The sequence below is a fragment of the Leucoraja erinacea genome, chromosome 1 (assembly GCF_028641065.1).
Source record: "Leucoraja erinacea ecotype New England chromosome 1, Leri_hhj_1, whole genome shotgun sequence".
Taxonomy (NCBI): Eukaryota; Metazoa; Chordata; class Chondrichthyes; order Rajiformes; family Rajidae; genus Leucoraja; species Leucoraja erinaceus.
In genome coordinates this window covers 118,665,623-118,684,811 of record NC_073377.1, presented here as the reverse complement: position 1 = coordinate 118,684,811, position 19,189 = coordinate 118,665,623, and the positions used below count along the sequence as shown (strand labels likewise).

Here is a 19,189-nt window from a genome sequence, read left to right as displayed (position 1 = left end):
ACATGTTCATGAGGGAATTATGAGCAAGAAAGATGCAAACTTGGCAAGAGAGGAGACTGTGATGGTGGGAGGTCTCAGCTGAGACACCTTCATAGCTTTAAAATGAGAGGGGCACATTTTAAAAGAGATGGGTGGCACAAGATGTTTTTAAACAGAGAGTGGTGGGTGCCTGGAACGTATTGCAGGGGGTGGTAGTGGAGGCAGGCACGATATTGGCATTTAAGAGGATTTTGAATAGGCTCATGGATAAGCAGGGAATAGAGAGATATGGATCATGTGTAGGAAGAGGAAATTAGTTTAACTTGGCATCATGTTTGGCACAGACATGGTGGGCCAAAGAGCCCGTTCCGTTGCTGTAATGCGTTACATTTTAGGAAAGGAACCTGAAGACACTCACAGCAACAGAACTCACTCAGAAAAGCAAAGGGGAAGAGACTTGGCTCTGTTTGCCATCAGTAAACGCATCTTTGCATTTAATATTAACATCCTGTCTTGCCAGTGCTGAGTGATGCAACTAAAGTTGTTCACCTAAATACTCAATCCAACTTTCTCCCCTGGTTTTACCACCCCCAGTAGCTTCTGTGCTCATTAAAGTCCATAAGGCATAGGAGTACAATTAAGCCATTTGATCCACCAAATCTGCCCTACCATTTGATCATGGCTGATCTAATTATCCCTTACAACCCCGTTCTCCAGCCTTTTCCCCATATCCTTCGACACCCTTACTAATCAAGAACCTATCAATCTACACTTTAAAAATACCTAAAGACGACCTCAACAGCCGCATGTGGCAATGAATTCCACAGATTCACCACCCTCGAGCAAAATAAATCCCTCCTCATCTCCATTATAAAAGGTACGTCCTTTTATTCTGAGGTTATGGCCTCTGGTCCGCATGCTCCCACTACTGGAAACATCCTCTCCACATCCACGCTATCTAGGCCTTTCATTATTCAGTAGGTGCAAAGAAAAAATATTGGAGGAACTCATCGGGTCAAGCATTAAGGTAATTGGTAAAAGAATTAGACAGAAGGCAAGATAATTATTTCATCCACAAAGAGACTTGTTCTGAGCTGGGATGCACCCTGAAAGAATGATTAAAACCAAGGGACAAATCGTACAAATGCAATAAGTTGCCATGGGGAATTATCAGGCAGAGTGGCACTAATTGCATCATCATCAAGAACAGACAACAAGCACAAATGGATCATTGCTACACAAAAAAGCTGGAGAAACTAAGCGGGTGCAGCAGCATCTATGGAGCGAAGGAAATAGGCAACGTTTCGGGCCGAAACCCTTCTTCAGTCTGAAGGGTTTCGGCCCGAAACGTTGCCTATTTCATTCACTCCCTAGATGCTGCTGCACCCGCTGAGGTTCTCCAGCTTTTTTGTGTAACCTTCGATTCTCCAGCACTGCAGTTCCCTCTTAAACACTGTGTATACTCTACTGCGTTATCTCTTCAAGATATGCCTACCTTGAAGAAGTTCTCCTCTTCTCTCCGGAGACAGTTTCACAACCTCCTCTCTAACTGTCCCCCATCTGTGATCCCTCCTGCCCTCCAACCCAGTCTGAAGAAGGGTTTCGGCCCGAAACGTTGCCTATTTCCTTCGCTCCATAGATGCTGCTGCACCCGCTGAGTTTCTCCAGCTTTTTTGTGTAACCTACAAATGGATCATTGTTGCTTTTCACATCTTTCATTCATTTGTTCTATTTATCTTCTCTATTTCTTGTATCCCTTTCCCCTGACTCTCAGTCTAAAAAGGGTCTCAACCCAAAATATCTCTTGGTAGACACAAAATGCTGGAGAAACTCAGCGGGCGAGGCAGCATCTCTGGAGAGAAGGAATGGGCGATGTTTCGGGTCGAGACCCTTCTTCAGACTGAGAAAGTCCCTTCTTCGGGTCTCGACCCGAAACATCGGCCATTCCTTCTCTCCAGAGATGCTGTCTCACCCGCTGAGTTACTCCAGCACTTTGTGTCTACCTTCAATTTATTCCAGCATCTGCAGTTCTTTCTTTCACTGAAACATCACCTATTCTGTTTCTCCAAAGATGCCGCCTGACCTTCCAAGTTAGTCTAGTTTTTTATGTCTTTCAGTGTAAACCAGTATCTGCAGTTCATTCCTGCACAGAATAGTTTCTTTCCTTGCTACATTGCACTGTAATACTGGCAAGCAGGCCTCTACAGGCCTGTACATCCTAGTTCACCAGGTCCTAGAAAGTTACTCAAAGACAACAAAGGTAACTGTATGTTGTTTTTTTCTCTCAAATCAAGCAATTCAATTTCAATCTGGTGACACACTCTCGCAAAGTACTCACTTGTCATATGGGCATACTCAAAGGCTGAAATCCTGATTGAGGTCAACTCCAAATCTGCTTATGTATCTGGAGGCTTGCGGAAACAGATGTAGACAGCTGCAGAAGCCAAGATGGGAAAAGAAAATCAAAAACAAAATCAATTAGGTTTTATTTTAACCCCTTTTTCCCCTCAGGCCTTGTGCTGTTAGGTTTGTAGTACCTTGGCTATGAACCCTGTTGACAGCAAGGCTTTTGGAGAGAGATATTCACTATCATCTGATAATATTACTCCACAGGCTTATGGAGCAGTCAGTGTCATATAGCATGGGAACAGACTCTTCGGCCCAACTTGGTCGGCCCATGCCGACCAAGATCCCCCGTCCACACTTGACCCATCTGCCTTTGTTTGGCCCATATCCCTCTAAACCATTCCTATTCATGTATCTGTCCAAATGGTTTAAATGTTGTTATAGTACATGCCTCAACTACCTCCTCTGCAGCTCGTTCCACATACCCACCACCAACAGGGAACGATGTACCTGTACCCCTGGACCTACTCTACAACGCTCCCCAGAGTCTTGCCATTCACTCTGAAGGTCCCGAAATGCAACACCTTGCATTTATCTGCATCAAACTCCATTAAACATTCCTCTGCCCACTTGCCCAACTGATCTGCAATTTTTGATCATCATTTTTGCTTTTTATGATACCAGACAATACCAGATTAGTGTAACCTGTAAATTTATTAATTTTGTCATCTCCATTCTCATCTAGTAAGTCAGTTTGCTTTCCACTCTGATGTGTTTATTGTCGTCACTTGTACCGAGGTACAGTGAAAAGCTCTTGTTTGCTTGCAATCTAATCATGTCAGATAAAACCGTACATGAATACAATCAAGCCACACAAGTACAAAATAAGACAAATATATATTGCAGTATTATAGCATAACAGTTTCAGAGAAAAACAAATCCAATCTCCACAATGAGGTAGGTTGGAGAATTGGGACTATACACTCACTCCATAAATTATGCTGTCAAATATTATGACTGGCCCATACAGATGGTCCATGGTGATTACTGAAAAAATACCATTAGTAAGTGGACACTAAAAATGTCCTTTTCAGTTTTTAAGTCTGCTACATTAGCACATCAAACTGCTATTTTAAATAGATTAACACCTTTAACAAGGTAGCCGGCGAAGTGGTGACATGTGACCATGTTAAATGCTAGTTTACTGGCAGCATTGATAATAATCTATATCCCTGTCCAAATAATTGATTACCTTTTCCACAAGCATATCCTGGAAGAGGATGAAATTTTTTGGAACTATTAAATCATATTTATTGAATATTTAAGAGTATGGCCTACTAATTAAAACAGTACAGTACAGGAATAGGCCCTTCAGCCAACAATGTCCACACTAAACAAAATTAGTTAAACTACTCTCCACTGCCTGCACGTGATCCCTATTCCTCCATTCCCTACATATTCACGTGCCTATCCTAAAACCTTTTAAACGCCACTTTTATATTGTTAGGTGTGGTATACGAAACCCAGACAATATTAGTAAAGATGTTGTGAAAGCCAGAGGCAATTGCATCTACTCTAGAAATCCATGCAAATTCTGTATTTGTAAATCCGCACCATTGAACCTGATGAGATGTGTTCGCGTCTCTTCTTCCGAAAGGTTCGCAGAGTGTATTTTGTGATTCATAGCATTAAGAAAGTTTTTTGAGGATGTGACCAAAAAGGTTGATGAAGGCAGAGTTGAAGACGTTGTGTACGTGGATTCATATATGATTAATATATGATTATTAAGGGTTTGGACATGCGAGAGGCAGGAAACATCACTGATGTTGGGGGAGTCCAGAACCAGGGGCCACAGTTTAAGAATAAGGGGTAAGCCATTTAGAACGGATATGAGGAAATACTTTTTCCACAGATTGTTGTGAGTCTGTGGAATTCTCTGCCTCAGACGGTGGAGGCCCGTTCTCTGGATACTTTCAAGAGAGAGCTGGGTAGGGCTCTTAAAGATAGCAGAGTCAGGGAATATGGGGAGAAGGCAGTAACGGGATACTGATTGGGAAGATCAGTCATTATCACATTGAATGGCAGTGCCTGCTCGAAGGGCCAAAAGGCCTACCCCTGCATCTATTGTCTCCAGAGATATGTGGGCCAGAGTCAGAGCTATACAGCACAGAAATGGGCCCTTCAGTCCAACACATCCATGTTGAAAAAGTTACTTAACCTTATTAGCCCCACTTGCCTTTACCTGGTCGATACTCCTCCAACCCTTCTCTACCCATGCTTGGAGTGATGTGGGCCAGATGCAGTCAAGCAAGACTGTTAACTGTCATAAATATACCCACCTATACCACTGTGATATGCAGCTTGTTCCATATGCGCACCAATGCCTGTGGTGACGCTCAGGTCCCATTTAAATCTTTTTTCTCATCTGGTCTACTGGGCACTTCACAGATCCTTACCATTAGCAACACATTACACACACAAAGAACCTTAATCTAATCTTAACTGCTATTTAATTAACACATTAAGTCATTTGGCTTCACCCCATCAGAGATATTCCCACTGCTCTATCCATCTTCCTTCTCCGCTACCCAAAACTAACATCGTTTTCTCTTGGAGAGGCAAGAGAATTCAGATGCTGGAATCTTGAATTAAAGATTAGATTGAAACATTGAAGAAGGGTCCCGACCTGAAATGTCAGCTGTCCATTTCATCCCCAGATGCTGATTGACTCATTAAGTTCCTCCAGCATTTTGTGTTTTGTTTTATCTCTTTCCCAGTTCTAGTGAAGGGCTTCAGCTACATGTTTCACTTTCAACAGATGCTGCCTGGATTGCTGAACCCCCCACCCCCTTAATTATCTATTTATTATTATTATTATTATTATTATTATTGGATCCTATGAGATTGCTGCCCAAGCAGACTGACAAAGTAAAGACTTCAGTAATTGAAGATGAGACTATTTTTTCAAAATTGCAGGCAGCTGTTGATGGATTCAGAACAAAACCATTTAAAGAGAACAGTAAGTTTAAAAAAAACTTGCTTGTGTGTGGAACTATAAATAGGATCAGAGTTTGTTTGTCACATATTGACATCTCCATATCACCCTCACTCCTCAATTGTATCATTCTCCACTCAGGCATCAGCCAATCCTTTTTTCCATGATGGATCCGATAACCATTGTCAGGAAAACAGCTGGATGAGCTACACACACTCAAAGTGACAAATTACGCTCCTACGCTCAATGGGAATTGTCAGCTGACCATCCGAGAATCAATCTTGATGAACCCTTGAACTCTGACCAGGCTAATGCTTGCTGTCTGATCATTATTTCAGATTAGCTGAAATTTACTCAGTTTAAAGTCCAACTCAGAACCCATTGGCAGCTGAAGATGTTAACTAAATTAATCTCTTTCCCTTCCTTCCACACTCCTTGTAGAAAAGGATGGCACAGTGGCAAAGCAATTGAGGTTCCCTGACAGCGCCAGTGACCTGGGGTCAATCCTGACCATGTGTGCTCTCTGTACAGAGTTTATATGTTCTCCCTGTGACTGCGTAGGTTTTCCTCAGGTGCTCCGGTTTCCTCCTGCACTCCAAAGACGTGCAGGTTTGTAGGTTAATTGGCTTTGGTAAAATTATAAATTATCTCTAGTGTGTAGGTTGATACATACATAGATACATAGAAATTAGGTGCAGGAGTAGGCCACTCGGCCCTTCGAGCCTGCACCGCCATTCAATATGATAATGACTGATCATCCAACTCAGTATCCCGTACCTGCCTTCTCTCCATACCCCCTGATCCCTTTAGCCACAAGGGCCACATCTAACTCCCTCTTAAATATAGCCAATGAACTGGCCTCAACTACCCTCTGTGGCAGAGAGTTCCAGAGATTCACCACTCTCTGTTTGATGCTAGTGTATGTGGTGATTGCTGGTTGGAGCAGACTCCGTGCGCTGAAGGGCCTGTTTGTGTTCTGTATCTGTAAAGCCTAAAAGCTAAAGAATTACTTTCACTGACAGTTAGAACTGGCTATTAACTCTGTTAACATTAATTACAAAGACTTTTATGTGCCCTTTGTACAGTACAATAATCCAAGCAACTAGTTTTCAATTTTATAACCCTAAATTACACTAAATTCCAAATTGTTTTGCAATTAAATGCAGATTGTTTAAAGCTTAGGTATTATTGATGTTAATAATATCAATTAGACAAGAGAGACTATCCTTTCTTGACTTAATCCTAAACTCTCACCACCACTTTCAACACCCAAGGGGCATCTGCAGAAAATTACTTTTGTAGTTACTAAAATTGATGCGAAGTATGATTAGTTAAATTTTGAAACTGCACAGTGAGCGAGTTGTGTTATTAAGGAATAACTAGCACCATAAATGTATGAAATCATACTGTAGGCTTTTCAGGCTTGTATCTAACTCAGTGACGTGTCACCTTAAGGAAATGTGAAATGGTGCGAACTCGGTGGGCCAAAGGGTTTGTTTCCGGGCTGTATCTCTAAACTAAACTAAACTGACACATTTTGAGAAATCAATCCAGTGCAAGATTTACATAGTAAATGGTAGAGTATTATTGAACAGAGGGATCTAGAGGTACAAGTACGCAGTCCCTGAAAATGTTGACACAGGTAGACAGGGTGAAGGTTGACACGGTGAAGAAGGCATTTGGTGCACTTGTCTTCATTGGGAAGGGGTTAATTGGCTTGATAAATGTAAAAATTGTCCAGTATAAAATTGTCCAACACAGCATAGTGGTGGACCCTGGTGGACTCTTCGGTGGACCCTGGTGGACTCTTCGGAAGGTATAAGGGTGCTGAACGCAATATGCAAGTTTATTGTCGTGCTTGGGTTTATTATTGTCATGGGCTCTGGTCTGATGTACAGTGAAAAAGTTTTGCTTGCTTCCTATCCAATCTAATCAGATAATCAGTGCATTTATGTGATGTCGGTGACATTGCTGCATTTATGATCACATTGCTGCATGAAGGATGTGATTAAACTGGAAATGGTACAGAAAAGATTCACCAGGATGATACTAGGAATCGAGCACTTGAGTTATAAAGAGACTGGGACTCTTTACCTGAAGCATAGGAAGCTGAGCGGTGACCTTATAGACGTATATAAAATTGTGAGAGGCAAGGTTAAGATGAACGTCCATACAGTTTTTTTCCATGGTAGAGAAGTCCAGAACTAGAAGGCGTAGTTTTAAATTGAGAGGGAATAGATTTAGAAGAAACATAAGGGGCAACTTATTAACACAGAGGATGGAATGTATATTTCTTCTGTCCCAGATCTCATCTTCTCTTCACGACCGGATTTCCTTTTTCCTCAATTCCTGGATCTTTCTAAAGGTTTATCTACTTTCCCTGTAAATACCCTTGGTGGCCAGTTCTGATGCAGTCCTAAAACTGCTGAATTCAAGCTTGAGTCAGGAAGAGTATAACACACTCAGATGGCTAATGAGGTCTTGGTCCTCTAGTTTGTGCTGTGGCTTTGTTACAGACTGGTAGGTTAATGAGGTAGTGGGATGCTCAAGACATTGTCTCTTTGCCACCAGCAATGTTGTTGATCTGTTCAGTTCCTCCGACAGATAGATAAACAATTAAAATAGCAAAGTAACCCGTAGCTCAGGATCACTATCACTCTAACCTCTCTGTCTGTCGCCCCCTGCCCCTGTTATATCTCAGCCCATCTCAATAATTAAGTTTGCTGATGACACTGTGGTGGTGGGCCTGATCTCAGACAACGTTGAGAAGCCCTACCGGGAGGAGGTGGCTGGTCTAGCACTCTGGTGCCAGGATATCAGCCTCCTCTTGAACATCAAAAAAACAAAGGAGCTGATCATGGACTTTAGGAGGGCACATCATCCGAGGACGTACACTCCTTTGAGGATAAATGGGGATCCTGTGGATAGGGTGAACTGTTTTAATTATCTGGGAGTCCACATCTCCGAGGATATGACATGGGCATCACACGCCTCAGCACTCGTGAGTAAGGCAAGGCAGCGCCTTTACCACCTCAGGCAGTGAGGAAATTCATAGTGTCTCCGAGGATCCTCCAGTGCTTCTACGCAGCGGCGGTGGAAAGCATCTTGTCCGGGAACATTACCATCTGGTTTGGGAATTGCTCTGCCAAGGACAATAAGGCTCTGCAGAGAGTAGTGCGTTCGGCCAAACGCACTATGGGAACTTCACTCGCCCCCCCTGCAGGAACTATACATCAGGAGGTGCAACTCCAGAGCAAATAAAATCATGGGAGACCCCTTCCACCCCTGCAACGGACTGTTCCAGCTACTACGGTCAGGCAAACACCTCCGTTGCCATGCGGTGAGAACGGAGAGGTTGAGAAGGAGTTTCTTCCCAAAGGCAATTCGGACTGTAAACGCCTATCTCACCAGGGACTAACTCTATAGAACGTTTTTCCTTCCATTATTTATTATGTAAAAGAATATGTGTGTTATGATTGTGTTTATAATTTGTTTGGTTGTTTTGTTGTTTGTCTTTTGCACAAAAGTCCGCGAGCATTGCCACTTGCATTTCACTGCACATCTCGTATGTGTATGTGACAAATAAACTTGACTTGACTTGACTTGACTCTTGAGAAGCAATACAACATAGGAAATAGTGCATAGAACAGTACAGCACAAGGACAAGCCCTTTGGTCCACAATGTCTGTGCTGAACAAGATGCCAAGACCATCACTTCTCTTTAGACTTTACTTTAGAGATACAATGCAGAAACAGTCCCTTCGGCCCACCGAGTCCACGCCAACCAGCAATCACCTTATACACTTGCACTATCCTACACATTAGGGACAATTTACAATTTTACCGAAGCTAATTAACCTACAAGCCTGAACATCTTTGGATTGTGGGTGGAAACCAGAGCACCCGGAGAAACCTCATGCAGTTAAAACTTGCCCCGCACATCTCCTTTAAACTTGACTTCTCTCACCTTAAACTATGCCATCTAATACTTTATTTTTCCATCATGGAAAAACATTTTGACTGTTTACCCTATCTGTGCCTCACATAATTTTATATACTTCTACCAAAGGTCTCTCCGCAACCTCTGATGTTACAGAGAAAACAGTCCCAGTCTGTCCAATCTCTCCCTGTAGCAAATGGCCCCTCATCCAAGCAGCATTCTGGTAAACCTCCTCTGCACACTTCCTGTAATGGGGTGACCAGAACTGCCCACAATACTTCATCTCGCCACATTGCAGTCTCAAAATGGAATTTCCCAACTCTAGGCACCTTACCCTTTGTTTCCATCAGAGTATCAGAAACAGGCCGTGCTGCTGGTCACCCGCCTCTTACTTTGGCTCAGCTTTTCACTCCCTATTGGCATGTCGTGTCCTGTCAGGCATAGACCATTGAACCGTACTGCACAGGAACAGGCCCCTCAGCCCACAATGTATGTCTGAACATGATGCCAAGGTTAGACCTCATTTGGACTACGCAGTTGCAGCATGGGACACATACACAAATAAAAACATTTCTTCCATTGAACGTGTCCAAAGACAGGCAGCTCGATTTGTTACTAACACCTATGAGAGAGAAGTGAGTGTCACCAAACTTCTGAATTCTCTGGGGTGGAACCCTCTCCAAGACAGACGTGAAGCTCACCGTTTGACCTGTTTTTACAAAATGTTAAATGGTCAGATCGACATAGACTACAAGACCTACACCAAACCCAAACCAATTAGGAGCAGACGAGGGCATTCAATCCAATTTGTGATCCCAGCTACAAAGACAGATGTATTCAGCAATTCGTTCTTCACCCGCACAATTAAAGCATGGAATAATCTCCACCCAACAATAGTTACCCAACCAGATGCAACTAAATTTAAAGTAGCTCTTTCTTCCCAATAACTCTTTCTGGCTTAATCCCTCCCTTCACCACCTCCAGTTTAAATTCCATTTGGCATATTTTGGAGGACCAAGAAACCAAGAACCAAGGTTCAATGTTTTAAAGGTTCTTTATTGGCACGTATGCACAGCACAGTGAAATTCGTTTTACACAACCCACAAATGCACAGTCTCCATATTTTGGCGCTGTTACAAAGATAAAGAAAAAGACTAAAGTCCGGTCCACATGTTGGAAATAGGAGAGCGCCCCCAATCCAGGTAAGCCCAGCAGTTGCAGGTCCATGACCCGATGCCCCTCTCATCGCCTGCCTGCCTCTCTGTCTGGTTTCCACTGCCTGCTCATGACTCTTATTACCTTCATATCCATGTGCCAATCAAAAAAAGCCCCTTAATCACCATTATCATACCTGCCTCCACCACCACCACCACTCCAGGCCAGGCATTTCAGGCTCACCATACTCTGTGTAAAAAAACCTGCCCTGCACATTTCCTTGAAACTTTGCACCTCTCTTCTTTAAGCAATGCCCTCTAGTCTTTGACACTTCCACTCTGGGGGGAAAGGTTCTGACTGTCTACCCTATCTCAGAATTTCCTATACTTCTACCAAGACTCCAAGAGAAAAATATGCAGGGCAACAGAGCTGCTGGCTCGACAAGGAGGAGGCACGGTTGTAAAGTGGTGTAAACCCGCAGGAATTCTCTGATTCCACAATACAAAATTATTTGTTGCAATTAAAATAATTTCTGAGAATTTGACCGCTTATATCTTGCAGATTCACATGTATTCTATTCATAATATTGATTTCTCTAACTTCAAGTAAGTCTTGCATCCCTCTCTCTCTCTCTCTGTCCCTCCCCACTCTAGTCATTGTACTAGTTTCACTGTCGTCCCATTGAGTTTCACTGTCTGTGTAACTCGTTATCACCTACCTTACAGCCAACAATGGATCATTGTGGGCTCAACAATTCCTTGATCATTGTTGCTTTTTGCATATCTTTCATTCATTTGTTCTGTTTACCCTCTCTGTGTCTCGTTTCCCTTTCCCCTGACTCTCATTCAGAAAAAGGGTCACAACCCGAAACGGCTTCACCTGAAAAACCAGGAACAACCCGAAACGTCACCTATTCATTTTCTCCAGACATGCTGCCTGACCCACTGAGTTACTTCAGCTTTTTGTGTCTCTATTCACAATAAAACAGCAGCTGTCCAAGTCATCTCGCTCCTCCTTGTGTTAGAGGCAAAAAAGGGATCAGAGACTCCACATAAATCCAACCCTTGTACACCATGGAGGAGCAAAGATCATGTACAGCTGCACTGCAAATCAACTGTGAAGTAAGCGGGAAAGAGTGCAGAGATTTAATTTAGTTTAGTTTTGTTTAGTTTAGAGACACAGCGTGAAAACGATCCCTTTGGCCCACCGGATCCGTGCCAACCAACGATCACACTAATTCTATCCTACACACGAGGAACAAATTGCAATTAACCTAAAAATCTGTATGTCTTTGGAATGTGGGAAGAAACTGGACCACCCAAAAACATACAAATTCTGTACAGACAGCACCGATAGTCGGGATCGAACCTGGGTCTTTGGTGCTGTAAGGCAGCAACTCTACCTGTGTTTTGTATTGAATTCTGTATTTACTTTGTGTACTAGTTATGTCTCTACTATTTATTTCATTCCACTTACATGTTTTTCCTCTACCTGCTAAATTTTTGTAAGGTGTCCTTGAGACTCTTGAAAGGCGCCCATAAATAAAATGTATTATTATTATTATTACCTCTGTGCCACTTTGCCACACATTTACACGGATATTGCCAGGACTTGAGGGGCGAAGCTACAGGGAGAGGTTGGGCAGGTTAAGACGTTATTTCTTGGAGCGAAGGAGGATGATATTATAGAGGTGTATAAAATCAAGACGGCAATTGACTGGGTGAAGGGCCTGTCCCACTAAGGCAATTTTTCAGCTGACTGCCGGCGACTGTCAAGTTCCCGGCTTCACCTGAAAAACGAGGAACATGGGACGGCGACTGTCAGAGAGAGAGAGAGAGACACACACACACACACACACACACACACACACACACACACACACACACACACACACACACACACACACACACACACACACACACACACACACACACACACACACACACACACACACACACACACACACACACACACACACACACCACACACCCCCCCTGCTGTCACCCAGACACACACCGCGATGAACAGGAAGGTTAAGACAGCTAGCACAGTGTACAGTAAGTCCTTTAAAAGGGGGGGGGGAGAAGGAGTGGAGACACTTTTAAGAAACCAGAGAACTTTTAATAAGCCAGAGATACACAGCTGTGAAGTTCGGCGGACATTTATAACACAGCTGTGACGGCGGATCTCGTATCACCTGGTGATCCCATCCAACTATGACTGGATTATCAATTTTCTCCACGACCAACTCGTGCTTAAAACGTTTTTTTGAAAAATTTGCAACGACCATACTGAGGCCGCGAGTTCCCAGAATGTGGGAAAATGACCGCGATCAGCAAAGGTGATTAACTAAAACTATCTACGACTACCCTGACCTCGTATAATTACCTGGCGACCCCACTACAACTGCACCTACGACTACAGGATTATCAATTTTCTCCATGGCGACCAATTTTTGGTAGCAGAAAACGTTTCAACATGTTGAAAAATTTGCAACGACCATACTGAGGCCGCGACTAGTTCCCAGAATGTGGGAACTCCTCACGATCATGAAGGAGACTCACCAGAGCCCACCAGCTCCCGACATGTGGCCACCATGTGGTGATCATGTGGCGAGCGCAGAGTCTCCTGCACTCGTCTACAAAGTCGCCTATGTGGGACGGACAGGCCCTTGAATGCATAGAGTCTTTTACCCAAGTTAGGAAAATCAAAAACCAGAGGACATCGGTTTAAGGTGAGGGAGGAAAGATTTAATAGCAACCTGAAGGGCAACTTTTTCACAAAAGTAGGGACACAGGGAAATGAGTCTGATGGTCTGAGCTGCAGACACATGGGACTGATCAGAACGTTCCGCTGGATGTGGGCATAGACACCATAAGCTGATGAGATGTGTTAGAAGATAAATTAGGTCTGATAATGTTTGTGTGAGGTGCCTGAAGGCATTTTACTAGGTTAAACGTGTTAACTGCAAGTAATTTCCGCGCAAAGGCTCCCGAATAACTCATTGAGATGCTGGTGGAATTTCAGGCTGACCTTCATCCTGAGCTATTTATAACTCTCAGGCAAAAGGGAAACAAGTCTGATTGTCACCGTGTTGCTGGGTTGAATGATGCCGGCTATAAAAATTACCTGAGATGAAGGAGTGAGTGACAGGGCTATGTTTGAAGTTCCCCAGCAGAACATCAGCAGTAACAATAGGAAAACCACAGCAGTGTGAGGAGAGAGAGAAAGGAATGATATCAGTTTTAAGGGACCATTCAAAACTCACAAACTCGTTAAAGCTAATATATTTGCAAGTGGTTGGCAAGGTCATCTTATATTGTATTGTGGATAAGATGTTGGTGATGCCACATTTGGAGTGATGTGTTCAGTTTTAGTCACCCTGCTACAGGAAGCATTTTATTAAGCTGGAAATGCATATTTAGTGAAGATTGATGAGGATATTGCCAGGGCTCAAGGACTTGAGCTACAGTGAAATGTGTTAACTAGGACTTCATTCCTTGGAGCACAGTAGGCAGAGGAGGTGATCTTATGGAGGTGTATAAAATCATGAGGGGAGTAGAAAGGGTGAATGCATAGTCTTCCCAGGGTAGGGGAATCAAGAACTAGAAGACATCGGTTTAAGATAAGAGGGGAAAGATTGCAGTGAGATTTTCATCCAGGCTAGGGAAATCAAGAACCAGCGGACAGAGGTTTAGGGTGAGAGGAGCAAGATTTAATAGGAACCTGAGGAGCAACTCAGATGTAGGTGGATATATGGAATGCTGCCAGAGGAGATAGTTGAGGCAGGTACTATAACAACATATAAAAGACACTTGGACAGGTACATGAACAGGAAATGGATGTGGGCCAAACCAGAGCAAATGGGACTAGCTAAGTAGAGGCATCTTGGTCAGCATGGACAAGTTGGGCCAAAGGGTCTGTTTGCGTGCCGTATGATTCTATCATTATTTTCTCTCCGTATATCACCCATCCCATTGCCCTACCATTGAGAGTCATAGAGTCATACAGCACAGAAAGAGGCTCTGGTCCAGCACATCCATGTTGACCACAATGCTCATACGTGTGTCCACTTTGTCCCTGTTTTATCCCTCCAAATCTTTCCTAACCATGCACTTGTTAGTCCAAATGTCTTTTAAAATGTTGGTGTTGTACCTGCCTCAACCACTTCCTCTGGCAGCTCATTCCATACAAGCATGGAACATTCCACTCTTGAATACATTGCCCCTCAGTCCCTGTTACTGAACAGTGCAGAGAAAAAACACACTACTCTGGAGCTGGAGTTACATGGAAACCAGGCCTGTTTGAGAATTACAAACGTTCTTCTCTCAAGGAAACAGCTATAACGGCCACTATAGCTAGCACTAGCCTTTTAATTCCTGGTTCATTTAATCTGCCAATTTAAAATCCCCAGGCTGTAAGGGTGGAATATGAACCTATATTTCTACATTACATATCAATTGAATACATAACATATCCATTGAACAGCTACTCTTCTTCTTTGACACAAAACAACTACACGATATGAGCAATGAACCATATTTGAATATCCAGCCAAAGGCATTTTAATAAGCATCAATGAATATGCACTTACAGCACACTGACAAAATTGAAATGTAACAGAAAACACATCACTGTCTCTTTGTTTAATATGCCACGGCTCTTCTCCAAATCCCATTTACCTACAAGGAGAGTTCAACAAATGACAGCTCAATATTCAAGCTGCAATGACCCGAAAGCTGGATTCAGTGGACAGACTATGAGAGGCCTGCCAGTAATATTTGTGTGTGAAGCCATAGCCTGTCAGTGAGTTGCCCTTGGGTGAGCAGCAAGAGTGGCAGTCTAACTGATACTGATCCTCCAGAGGCTCGGGTCGGCCAGTCCGCCAACACTTCAAAGACTCTTTGGGGAAATTAAAAGTGGGCCGAAGAGTTTGTTTCCGTGCTGTATCTCTAAAGTCTAAAGTGGAGTCTGAAGTCTAAAGGAACAGCAGCTCATCATCTGTCTGGGCATGTTACAGCCTTTCAGATGTAGTATTACATTCTCCAACCTCCCAATAATTTGTTCTCTCTGGATGCTTTTGTCACAAGTCATCTGTCTGTGATCCTGTGTCAGCTTCCCATTCTCCATGAAGATAACCCCACTAGCGATCTGCAACACACCATACTTTGTTGTCACCCTTTCTCGGCCCATTAGCAACCCATCCTCACAGCCACCCTGGTTCCTACTTACCACAGCTATTCATTCCCCTTGTCCTATACAGACCTCCCCACCGCCTTCCCAACAACTTAAAGCTATTTATTTTCTCTCTGATAAAGTGTCTTTGATTTGGAAAGTTCACTATGTTTCTCTTCGGCGCCACCTTTAATCTGGACAAAATTACAAGAGTCTGGTGATTTCTTGCTGTGGAGAAGATGGGAAAGATAACCAGGAGGCAAGGAATTATTATATAATGTGCCCTTGGCACAAAATTATCATTATGCAAATTTGTATGTGATATATGTACCTGACCTCTACACCATCTATAGGAGTCTATATGTTATATGTTACTGACCTCTCCACCATCTAAAGGATCTATAGGAAGCGCTGCAGCAAAAAGGCAACCAGGATCATCAAAGACCCGCACCACCATGGCCACGCTCTCATTTCACTCCTATCATCGGGAAGAAATGTCGGAGTCTGAAAACCGTGACCTCCTGGTTCAAGATTAGCCTCTTCCCAACAACCATCTGATTGACTTTGGACTTTGGAGCTACAGTGTGGAAACAGGTCATTCGGCCCACCGAGTCCGCGCCAACCAGCGATCACCCCATACGCTAGCACTATCCTACATACTAGAACTTACAATTTACAGAAGCCAATTAACCAATGAAACCTGCACTCCTCTGGAGTGTGGTAGGAAACCGGAGCACCTGGAGAAAAACCCATGCGGTCACAGGGAGAAAGTGCAAACTCCGTACTGACAGCACCTGTAGTCAGGATCGAACCCAGGTCTCCTGGGCTGCGAGGTGGCAACTCTCCCTCAGCTGCCCCGTGACTCTTGAACATTACAGAACACTAACCTCAACTGTGAATTATGGACTGACTTTGAGTTTGGTTTTCATGCACTTGTGTTATGGTCATTAATTTTTTTGAAGTTCTGTATAATATATTTTCTACGTGTCGTGTGTTTGCAAGCCTGTCATCCTGCTGCAAATAAGAATTTAATGATGCTGTTTGTCGTTACATTTGATAATGAAACATCTTTCTTGACTCCATTGCACCATTTGTGTTACAGGGTCAGTAGCTAAATTCTAGGCTGCGACAGACCAGTGCTGCCTGTGTGGCTTCAGCAAGTAGGCTCAATACACGATACCAAGTCTCTCTGTCACGCTCGTCCTGAGTTCTGATTACGCCTCTCTGACACGCACCATTTAACTGACGGGAGCAGATTCCATAGATTGATGAGGACTGGAGCCCTGTGTCCCAAGGTTCGCTGGCTGCAATTCATTTTAGCAGATAAATCTCATTGTTTTTCCTGAGTGATGGGCTGATATCGTCACAATATTAGTTTTCGGTCTCGCTGCACTGTGAGTTATTGGAGCTGTCAGGCACCAGGGAGTTTCGTCGCATTAGGAATTCCCAATGTAATGGATTCTCCCGTCTGGAGGAATAAAATGCATAAAACATAACCCATGCAGTCCTGGCTACAGGCAGGATTTTTTAAATAATAAAAATGTCAAACATTTGCAATTCTCTGGGTCTATTTGAAGGGCAAATTTTCCGAGAGACTTGATGTTTCAGTGTGCACCGTTCTTTAGTATTCTTCACATGTGTTTAAATATATATCTGTTCTATTTTTACAGCTGTGCTATTTTGGTACAAATTCTGCTGCATCCTACCCCTCCTTCAAGGTTTCGTCATCTGTTTGTTGTTTTATTATTTTCTGGGATGCGAGAGTTGCTGACAAGCCAGCATTTATTATTTATCCCTAATTGCCCTTGAGAAAGGGATGAGAAGAGCCATATTAGGAGGAGTGCATAGAATCAGACTCTTGGTCCACCAAGTGTGTGCCGAACATCACGACAATCTATACTGATCAACTTGCCTGAATTAATTCCATATCCCTTATGATCTGCTTATTCAAATATGTGTGTGCAGCTGCCTCTTAAACATTGCAACCGTTTCTGCTTCCACCACCTCCTCTGGCAGCTCATTCCAACAACCAATTATCTTTTTGTGTGAAGAATGTACTCTTTTGATTCACTTTAAATCTCACCTTAAACATATACCCTCAAGTTTTAGACACCACTACCACAAGAAACAGATTTGGGTTATTTACCTTTCCTATGATATTCAGAATCTTATATATCTCCATAAGGTCACCTGGTGCTTTATTTCAGCAAACCCATCCTATCCAAACCGACAGCAAATTGTGGACGCAGCTCAGACCATCACACAAACCAACCTCTCTTCCAATAACTCTATCTATACCTCATGCTGCCTCGACAAGGCCAGCAGCATAATCAAGGACAAGTCGGACACTGGTCACTCCCTCTTTCCCACTTTCCCATCAGGCAAAAGGTATAGAAGTGTGAAAACGCACACCTCCAGATTCAGGGACAGTTTCTTCACAGCTGTTATCAAGCAACTGAACCATCCCATCCAGAGAGCACTACTATCTATCTCATTGGGGATCCTCGGACGATCTTTGATCGAACTTTACAGGCATTACCTTGTACTAAACGTTATTCACTTATCATGTATCTGTATAGCTCGATTGTAATCATGTATTATCTTTCCGCTGGCTGGTTAGAATACAACAAAAGCTTTTCACTGTGCCTCAGTACACGTGACAATAAACTAAACTGAACTCTCCCTTATGCCGCTGTCCCACTTAGGAAACCTGAACGGAAACCTCTGGAGACTTTGTGCCCCACCAAAGATTTCCATGCGGTTCCCGGAGGTTCCCGGAGGTTTTTGTCAGTCTCCCTAATGGTCGAAAGTGGTTTCCACTTTTTCTCAGAACATAGAAGAAGCGTAAATCACTTTCGACCATTAGGGAGACTGACAAAAACCTACGGGAACCGCACGGAAACCTTAGGTGGGGCGCAAAGTCTCCAGAGGTTTCCGTTCAGGTTTCCGAAGTGGGACAGGGGCATTAGGCTTCAAGGCATTAGATACACAGCGTGGAAACAGGCGTTTTGGCCAACCGAGTCTGCACCGACCAGCGATCACTCCGATCACTATCCTACACACTAGGGACAATTTGCAAGTTTACCAAAGCCAATTAACCTACAAACCAGCACATCTCAGGAGTGTGAGAGGAAACTGGAGCACCTAGAGAAAATCCATATTGTCACAGGGAGAACGTACAAACTCTGCACAGACAGCACCCATAGTCAGGATCGAACCCGGGTCTCCACCGCTGTAAGGCAGCAATTCTACTGCTGCACCAATGTGCCATCCTTAAACCCAAGACCTCCAATTCCACCAACATTGTTATGAATCTTTTGTGAACCATCTCAAGCTTAGCCATATGCTCCCCATAGAGTGGTGGCAAGAACTGCAATGGAGTACTCGCAGTGTTCCTTGACTAATGTTGTGTACAACTGTAACATGACAAGCTAACTATTGTCCTCATTGGTTACACAGAAAAGCTGGAGAAACTCAGCGGGTGCAGCAGCATCTATGGAGCGAAGGAAATAGGCAACGTTTCGGGCCGAAACCCTTCGAAGAAGGGTTTCGGCCCGAAACGTTGCCTATTTCCTTCGCTCCATAGATGCTGCTGCTCC

At 43.5% G+C, this 19,189-nt stretch overlaps 1 protein-coding gene across 1 annotated transcript in view; it reads right to left on the bottom strand.

Moving 5' to 3' along the window:
• nrg1 (neuregulin 1) overlaps positions 1-19,189 on the bottom strand; it is a 619,668-nt gene that overhangs the window by 426,879 nt on the left and 173,600 nt on the right. Inside the window, exon 2 of the mRNA XM_055642174.1 lies at positions 2,318-2,413. Coding sequence (XP_055498149.1) covers positions 2,318-2,324 — 7 coding nt within the window. The 5' untranslated portion in view covers positions 2,325-2,413. The remainder of the gene's footprint in view (positions 1-2,317; positions 2,414-19,189) is intronic.